The sequence below is a fragment of the Nanorana parkeri genome, unplaced genomic scaffold (genome assembly GCF_000935625.1).
Source record: "Nanorana parkeri isolate BGI_ZX_2015 unplaced genomic scaffold, ASM93562v1 scaffold3, whole genome shotgun sequence".
NCBI classification, from domain to species: Eukaryota; Metazoa; Chordata; class Amphibia; order Anura; family Dicroglossidae; genus Nanorana; species Nanorana parkeri.
Window position 1 is genome coordinate 987,665 of NW_017306271.1, and position 9,545 is coordinate 997,209.

A 9,545-nucleotide genomic window follows, 5' to 3' on the forward strand; every position below is an offset into this window, starting at 1 on the left:
CCCAAAGGCTCTACACGCTATGTACCCGGCGGTACCTGAGACATGTTGGCGATGTGAGGAGGAGGTGGGCTCCCTACTGCACGTCTTTTGGGAATGCCCAGGGGTTGCTACATTCTGGTCCCAGATTGCCACCCGTGTTCAGTAGATCACGGGCGTGACCCTCCCGTTTACTCCTGCAGCGTATCTCCTCCACCTGACACCGCTATCGCGGAAAACTTACAGACGGTCGCTACTGGTCCATCTGGTGAATGCGGCTCGGGCATGCATACCAGCACTGTGGAGGCAGACCCGTCCGCCCTCGGTGGAGATGTGGGTGAAGAGAGTGGAGGAGATTCGGCTGATGGAGGACCTGACCTAATCAATCCGTAAGACCCAAAACAAATTTGTGGCTACCTGGCAGCATGGTACTTGTTCAGAGATTCCTCAGAGAATCCTCAGGGCAGCCAGGGGTGAAATACTGGTGATGGTGCCTGCAAGAGGGTGGCTCTCGTGGACCGGGACTTGGGTGTTGTCTTTCCCTTCCCTGGATGTCTTGTTTTCGTGTTTGTGTATTCTTCTTCTATTTGTCGTGTAGTTCTCGTTCCTTCACTCTCTTTGGATAAACGTAGAACTATCCGCGCCGTCCGTGGGATAGTATCCTTTGTAGAGTTGTTTTTACTGTATATACATAAGTTATATGTCAGTAAAACGGAAAAGGTAATGGGAGTACAGATACAGACCCGACAGTAATGTTTTGTAAATTTTGTAAATTTTTAAATAAAAATAGGTCTAACTAATGCCATACCTCATACTATACCATATCATAACATAATCTCTGTATTGACTTCATATTAATATTGAAATGCAGTAATCAAAAGCAAATTAAGACAAATAGGCACTTGATCATTTCCATAATATTACATGCAGTAGATCAGCAGAACAGTAAGTGTACATGGGATTTTTGTTTTCTGGTTAGATGGGAGTTCTGGTTAGTTGAATACCGGATAACTGAAAATGTACTACATTTGCTTATCCCAGTGTTCAGCTTCAATACACACTCTTTGAAATTCTATTCTACATTTAAAGACATTGTTTAGTTACTTATGGTTAGATCTCCATCTAGTGGTGAAAAGTGAAAGTCACAACTTATATAATCATATTGTAATATAAGCAATGTAACCTTTTAACTTCAATATAGATGTCAGCTGAAAGTCAGGGGTTTGAGTAAAATACTGTGTAATTCAGAAAGTTTATGGACTCATAGATTGGGCACTGAAAGCAATGACAATTTAAACCATGCAGCTTCAAGTGACACTTCATTATGAGCTGATGTGTTATTGCTTGTGACAAGCTGCATCATATACAGTATGCAGGGCCGGATTTACTCTCTCTGCTGCTCCAATGCCAGGTTTCTCAATGCACCTCCCTGTATGCAGGCTGCATACAAGTGATCTCGTAGAGCAGTGGTTCTCAACCTGTGTAACCTGGGGACCCACATTTGTTCTTGGTCATTTAGTCGCGACCCAAGTTGCACAGCAATGGAACGCACAGCATTGCGGTATTGCACTTTTCGGTGCGGGCGATCGAACTGTGGGTGGGAGGTGTGTTTGGGGTGCCATTCAAAAGATCCACCCAGTCTCCATACATTACGAGAACAGGAGTTGATCCTCAGCCTGGGGTCCAGTGTGGGGTGCTGTACTGTGACAGAGCTCCATCAATATGTGCATTGCTTGTACAACTCCCTTTGCGTGCCCTGTAGGTAGCCAGAATGTGAAATAACTCTGGTCCAGGACACGTGAGGGAGCTGTAAGTATAGATGTAGCTCCCTCACGGCCATAGCCCCAGTCCATCCCACCTCAAGCTGACACTCTGCATCGGCCAGCATATTTTGAATGGCTGTTTGGCGCAAGAACTGACAGTGCTGTGCTAGGGGGAGGCTGATGAGCTTTTCACCTTGAAAAGTGGAAGTCACGTGGCGACCCACTGAACATGGGGTCGTGACCCACTTTTGGGTCACGACCCACCAGTTGAGAACCAGGGTCGTAGAGGATGGTGGGAGGAACCACTACAGCTAGTAGGGACACACCTGACGATTATCGTACGATAATCACGGGTAATCCCGCGATCGTATGGTAATCGTAAGGTGTATGGGCAGCGCGTGATCGCATTTACTGTACGGTTGCACAATTTTCGTATTACGAGCACGCTAGAAAACCCGCCGAAAATCGGACGATTTTCGGCGGGTTGGTAGTGCGATCGCAAGGTGAAAAAGCCGCGAGGCCCGCTCCACATTGCAATCATCTGTAAGCCCTCTCCTCAGCGGAGAGGGCTTGTGATGATCGCAAGTACGATCTGCCTGTCCAAGATGGGCAGGTCGTACAAAGTTTTAATCACCTTACAACCATCGCACAACGAAAGTCGTGTGATGGTTGTAAGGTGTATGGCCACCTTAAGGCAGGGATAGCCAAACTTTGTCCCTCTCGCCACAGGTATGACCCTGTGGCTTTAATGAGGCAGCCAGAGGCTGTTGCTACAGATGGCATCTCTTGCAGTGTGCCTGTAGCCCACTTTCCGGCCTGAGAGCCACAGGTTGCTAAGAGACAGGCAGGGAGATGTGTAAGGGCCATACAAAATCTCCCCACCCAGCTCTTAGCAACTTGGGATGCTCTAGCTGTTGTTCTGCCCAACTCCTGGCGATCAGCATCCCAGTTTACTAAGAGCTGGGCTCTGTGGATGTGTATCTGCAGAACCTGCAGAGGGCAGCGTGCAACCTTCCTCCCCAAAACCACCACAACTGTCTCGGGTGCAAAATGCTAAGGATGCCACTGCTCCCAACAGCAGATGCATGATGAGAGTTGTACTTTCGCCACAGCTGGAGGTCCAAGGTTGGGCTACCCCTGCTCTAAGGCCACATTCACAAATCCCCTAAGGTCCAGTCAGTCCTGAATGCAGACAGATTGCGTCCAGTGCCAGTCATCTGTCCCTGGCTGAATCCAATGCCTGGACTGTATAGGGGCTGTTAGACAACATTCACACTAGCTCTCCTGTGTTTAAGTTATTAACTGTAGGATAAATTATCTGTGAAGTATAAACTTTATGATCCCAGATCAGGTTCTCCTGTGTGTAGATGAACTTGCTTTAATGGGGGTTTACGTGCCTGTACCCTTTTCAAAGCTAGGCATTTTGACGCTAAAAGCTAAGCGTGACAAAACGTTCAAGACAAGGAATCCCATTAATTTCTATGGCCCCTGTTCACACCTGAAACAGTTGTCGCAGGCAGAAAAAGTACATGAGCCATGTTTTGGCAGATTACATCGCTTTTTGAACCAATAGACTTTAATGGGAAACTTTGTGCAATAAAACACTCTGGTGTGAATAGGGGCCATAGAAATGAATGGGATTCCTTGTCTTGAGCGGCTTAGCTGTGAGTGGCAAAACACCATGGTGTGGACGGAGTAGAGTTTCTATGTGGACCTTGAATGCACAGAATTCTATTTTCACTAAATGCAACTCAAGCGAGCACACTTGAACGCAGGTAAATGCACAGATTGAATGATAGGATGAAAAACCTTTATATGCATGTCAGTGTGAATGAGGCCTAAGGCATGAGAGAGCAACAGCACCCCACGAAGTCGTGACACCCCACCTGCTAGAAAGGTGAATATTCTATTTCTTCTTTTGCAGGGTGTATTCAACCTACTTCAACATGTAATAGCTGTTTCATACTGTGAGTAATTACTATAATAAAAACAAGTACACATTGGTAACCTCTATAGAGATATTCCAATTAACTTTAACTGTTTAAAAAAAACTGTTTGCTTCCTACTGCACAATGAACAAGAACGGCTCAGCACATTCAGCCTGGCAGCCAAGACATACGCACGCGCAGTGAGCTCTTCGAAGCCGTGCACTGCCCAAAATGGGCACGCATGCGCAATGAACGCTTTAAAACACTGCTTCGGCCTTGCCAGAAGTGGGAACGCATGCGTAGTAAGTGCTACGAAGCCGACTCGGCCCTGCCGGAAGTGGGCACCCATGTCCTTCAGGTTTTTACTGAAACAGCACACAGGAAGCGGATCGGGATCGGGAACCTGTCCATAAACATGTCGACTGCTATGAACTTTGGGACCAAGAACTTCAAACCTCGACCTCCAGAAAAGGGAGCTTTTCCTCTGGATCACTTTGGTGAGCGGGGCGCAGCAGGGGCAGAGATTAGCTGGAGCCAAGCTGTCATATTTTCATTTCAATAGTAACATCTGGCAGTTCTATAGAGCTCTGTGAAGGGTAATGAGACGAAAAGTAATTGCAGATCTGTAAAACAACGTCCTCTGCTGGGTGTTTATGGCCCAGTATGGTAATATATGGAACATATATATAGCTCCTTATCAATGTAATTCATAAGTGTGGATGCAGTAATATTTGGTGGTTTGGTTATATTTGTATTCATTTTAGTTTGAGATGGCAGTACTGTAACTCTTAATTTTTTTATTTTTCATCGTCATATGATACCTTTTTAAGCGTTTCTATGGAAATGCAATATGTCTTAAACAAACAAACATGACAAAGTAGGCCTTCATTTGCACCATTCCCCACACTATATCTCTATCCTGGTTGTAGAGAACAGTTGTATCTCCACATCCCACCTTGTAATGCCAATGTATTGGCAACCAATCACAAAGAATGGCATTGCCAAAGGCGGTGGGGGCAGGTATCTGGGTATGCAAATTGTGACCAGGAGAAAATCTGTATTTGCATAGCCACTTAAGGTTATGGCAAATTACACATATATTGTCAGTTGTGGTGCATTATGGTCCATTGACGGTGCCTGCCGTGTTGTGGCATCAGCAGATCAGATACATGTCATTATAGGGTTTCTGTGCAATGACCCCCACCCCCGACGAATAAATTAGAATCCACTCTGCTGACGTCACAGCAATTGCTACTACTGCTCCATGGCACTACAGCTCAGGATGGGCTTTGTGCTCCTGCTTCGAGGTTCACAACAATTACTCTTTTCACATGGTGAGGTTTTTAGTCTACTAACGAACCCTCAAGCTGACGTCTAAGGGTACCTATTCTCAGACAATGCCAAAGATAAGACTGGCATGGGTATACATACTACTGCTGGTAAAGATCTTGTGATCATTTGGCCATTAAAGTCCCAGCACTACGTAAAAAGCCAGAATACCTTCAGTGGGAAAGTCAGACCGGTACAAGTGGATTCTGATTGGTTGCTATGTTCTTTCTAGAGCTGCAGCTAATGATTATTTTCAAAATCGATTAGTTAGCCGATTTTATTAAGTTCGATTAATCGGATTTAAATAAAAATGTAGTTTGAAAAAATGGCTCCAGTGATGGGACTGCTAGTTTTGTATTGAGATTGTAGTCCATCACAGGACTGGAAAGTGCAAAATTATACAGCAATCAATGCAGAATGGCACCGGCTTTAGAGGACTACAAAACACAGCAATAGTACATTATACAGCGCAATGCAGAATACCACCAGCTATATAGGAATACAACAAATCCCAGCAATACATTATAGAGCACCATGTGTTGGAAAGTGCAGGCTTACCTGAGCAGTCTTCCAGCAACTTGCTTCTGAGATCGGGCCTGTCTATTGGTAGCTGTCATCCCCCCCACCTGCTCCATCTTACTACTTCTCCCCGATCGTGGATGTGGGCGGGCAATGAGCGTGAGGCGGGGAGGAGGTGTGGATGCAGGTCTGGCATCGGTGAGGTGGGGAGGAGGTGCAGCGTGTGTGGAGACGTGAACAGGGCCAACTAATCGGAAGACGATTAATCGATTATTGAAACCGTTGACAACTTTTTCAATAATCGATTAGTTGTTGCAGCCCTAATTTTTTTTAATTCTTTATTTTCCAGAAGGCATATACATCAAATAGTAACCAATACATAGAACTAACTCTGTTGTGTACAACAACACAGCCTTATCTTAGGTGGAACCCACAATGGCATGGTTGCTATGGGTTATTGAATGAGGTGACCTGCACATGTGTTCAGTTGTCTTCAGGGACCCCCTCCAAAAGCCAAGGTAGTCCATACTATAAGTACTGACTTCAGCTGTGTGCCACCCTTTTTAATAAATAACCAGTACTGAGGCTTGGGAGGGTGTAGGCCAAAGTACTTTCTTCATGAGGCAAAGTTTAATTTTTCACAGTTGTAACCCTACAACACCCACACATCCGCAATCCAAAAAGCTTTTTTTATTTTCTCTTTTTAATATTTCCACTAAAGCCCACCCCCTACCTCCATTCTTGCCTAGGTGAGAATGCCGTTTACCCCGCTTGTGGTGCATTCTGGGAGATGCACTCATATATCCCAGGAGGCATGGGCTACCACACACCGCGACCAGAGGAGGCCAGACATGGCTTGCATCATCAAGAAAGTGGCTGCCTGAACCAGGAAGGGACAGCTGGCGCATGATGACATCAGAAGGGAAGATGGCGGTGCGAAACTGCATGCATGTAGTGCTTGGGAAAAGTTTTTTTAGTTATATTTGTGTGATTCTTCTAGTAAAGCCCAAGAAAACTGACTCCGGTGGTATTTAATAGGGATGCACTGATACAGTTTTTTCGGTATCAAGTACGAGTACCGATTTATTTATTTTTTCGGCACCCGTCGATACCAAGCACAGGAAGTCAGGCGGATAATGACCCTTCCTGATTGCCTGTGAAGCTGGTGTTCTAGCGAAAGAACACCGGCTTCACTTGCCGAGGCTGCTTGGCTTAGTGACCAATCAGGAAGCCGGGGAGCGAGCCATGAGGTTCTGTCTAGCTTCCTTATTAGTCAGGAAGCCAGTCTGCCTAGCCACAAGGGAAGCCGGCTTCCTAGCCAATCTGAAAGCCAGGAGGCGGGTCATAACTCACCTCCCGGCTTCCTGATCGGAAAGGATAAAAATATCAATAATCAGTGATATTGTCATATACTATTATGTATTCTCTATAGCCAGCTTTATAATGATTCCCCTCAGCAGTCCGTCTCTACAGCCTTGTCAGATAAGATCATCTTCTCGCAGAAATACTGCATTCAGCAATTATTAGCTTGGAGGAGAATTTACCAGCTGTGACTTCTATGTACCAAAAAAAAAAAATCACAGACCTAAAGAGCTCTGGTGTGACCCTAACCGAACCCTTCCTTCCTTTACAAACTGGGTGCACATTTCTATGGTAGTCAGCAGACTGAATGATGTGGTTTTACCCACTTTTTCTTATGTACTTTTACAGTATATGTCATTTATTTTAATCACTGCTACTTTTTTTTTCCTACAGGTGAATGTAAACCTTTTAAAGTGAAGTTCATGAAGTGCTTACGGGAAAACACATTTCAGAGCAGTCTGTGCAGAGAAGAATCAAAGGAGTATTTGGAGTGTAGAATGGAAAGGTTTGTACACACCAAGTTCATACAAGAACCTTCCCATCCTTAACCCTATAAAGAATACAGTCCTTACCTTGTCTGGAGATGTTTTTATCTGGTTACAAGATCAAGAGGAAATACCAAGGAATTTGGTGACCAGGTTAGATGTCATGGGAGTTTGAAGCAATGGTTTGCTCGGCCAAATATATGATGCAGTTTCTCCTCTACAGGAGCTTAAATAATGGTGGGAAGACGATGGAGTATTTTTTTACTCCATCTACTCACTTTGAGCATTGTGTTGATTTTGACAACATTGAACCTTCATTCATATGTATTTTGAATGGAGGTGACCATGGGGCAGATGACATGTCAGCAAAGGTCCTCAAATCATCGTACCACCAATGCAATTGTATGCATTTTTGTTGTGCTGATATGAAGGCATTTGCTTAGTTCTGTGATGAAAAGCGGTGTGCTGTCAGCCACTGAAGCCTGTCAAAGTCCTCAGCTATATGGGCATTAAGATTTGTGATATAAAGGCAACATGGATGCTAGATGGTGGCTGAACATACAGACACTACCTAGCCATTCTTTGGTATTTATGGGGGCCCTAAACATGCAGGGTCTTATCAGCTGACTTTTCATGTTTGACATTTAATGAGGGGTACACCTATGTATTTTTATTCCCAGCAATGCACATTGTATTGCATGTCAGTATGTGATTTAATGCATGCATCAAACATGTGTCCTTGTGAGCTATCATTGATTCTAATGGGAACCACCCCGCGTTCTATTCTTAAACATGTGGGGATGACAGTTTGTTTGCCATTGTGCTTCTGATGTAGAATCATGTGTTATGGAAGAATGTGGCCCTTCATCAGGTACCTGCCTTCCATCAGTGGGTTGATTAAATGAGAGGAATCCCTCTATCGGTGACACAGCGAAAAACACTTTTTACTACAGTAAGAAATACTCAAAGCTTCTGTTGGACTGCATTGTTTTGTTCCCATCGGGGAGATTCCCTTCATTTCCTGTGTTGTCATCAGGACAGGCAATGTAAACTAGTCCCCCTAATGAGGACACAGAAATAAAAACTTGACCAAGGTTCTGCCTTCTCTTTTATCCAAAATGGAGGAAAAAGTCTTGACTGCAGTTCTCCTATGAGTTACTAGAATCTAGCTTGCTGTCTTCAGGAGGACTGGACTTTAATTTGACTTTTCCCTGTTATGCATTTGAGGACTTCTTTTTCTTTGCAGCTTGTGTAATAAATATAACTGATAGTATTACGCATGCTATCCTGATACTGCCAAAATGTGCTTATGAGACCCTGTCACATTGGACATTCAGAGTCCAACCCTCTCCTCTTATAGTCCCCTTTCCTGCATTCCCCAATTACTCCATTCCTCGAATCCTAACCCTGTGGAGCTCTGTGTCATATGGTGGATGGTCTGGCAGGACATAGTAGGAGATGTGCACATGCTGGGCAGTACTGAGCATTTTGCAAAGGCTCTGATGGAACTGTGGGGGAGCGCATCAAAGGTGAGTATAAATGGTTCTGGAAGTTGGCTGAACGGGCAAAGTGACAGGGTCTCTTTATTTCTTGCATATGACATCAATACACTGTATATATTCTGCAATTTTCACAATACAGTATGCTTTCTTTTTACAGGCAGCTAATGGCCAAGGAACCCATGGAGAAACTTGGATTCAAGGACCTAATAGATGATGATGAAACAACAAAAGATCAAAACAAGTTATAACAGCGCACTGTATATACAGTATGAACTTGAACAGATCGAATTCTCATTCTCAGAGACATTGGAACCTTTTTCTGTACGGGACAGATTCTTTTTGCGTGTGAAACATGCTTCAGACAGGTTCCCTTTTCATATGTTTTTCAGTCTGGAAGGCTTGGAGTTATGTCACCCCTGCTTAAGATCTACTGAACCCTATTTATTGCACTAAGAACTTCCTTTGTTCATCCAGAGCAACCATCAGACTTTCATTAGTTCTTGTTTCATTCAACTCCTTTTGCAGTGCAGGTTTGAACCTGATTAGCTACTATGAGGCAACACAGTTTTTTCATCAGGCATGTTCATAGATGAGGTCTGCAGATGCGATCTAAAGGACTTTACAAATCACTTGTTTTTTTCTATCAAATTACTGAATAGTTTGTTGTTTCCTACTGACTTT

The 9,545-nt window shown here is 44.2% G+C and overlaps 1 protein-coding gene across 1 annotated transcript; it reads left to right on the forward strand.

Moving 5' to 3' along the window:
- The first annotated feature begins 4,045 nt into the window (after positions 1 to 4,045).
- Positions 4,046 to 9,304, forward strand: LOC108798905 (cytochrome c oxidase assembly protein COX19). Its single transcript, XM_018570748.1, has 3 exons — positions 4,046 to 4,164; positions 7,271 to 7,382; positions 9,022 to 9,304. Exons 1-3 carry the CDS (start codon positions 4,083 to 4,085, stop codon positions 9,110 to 9,112), a joined length of 285 nt encoding a protein of 94 aa, XP_018426250.1. The 5' UTR covers positions 4,046 to 4,082; the 3' UTR covers positions 9,113 to 9,304.
- The last annotated feature ends 241 nt before the right edge of the window (positions 9,305 to 9,545 follow it).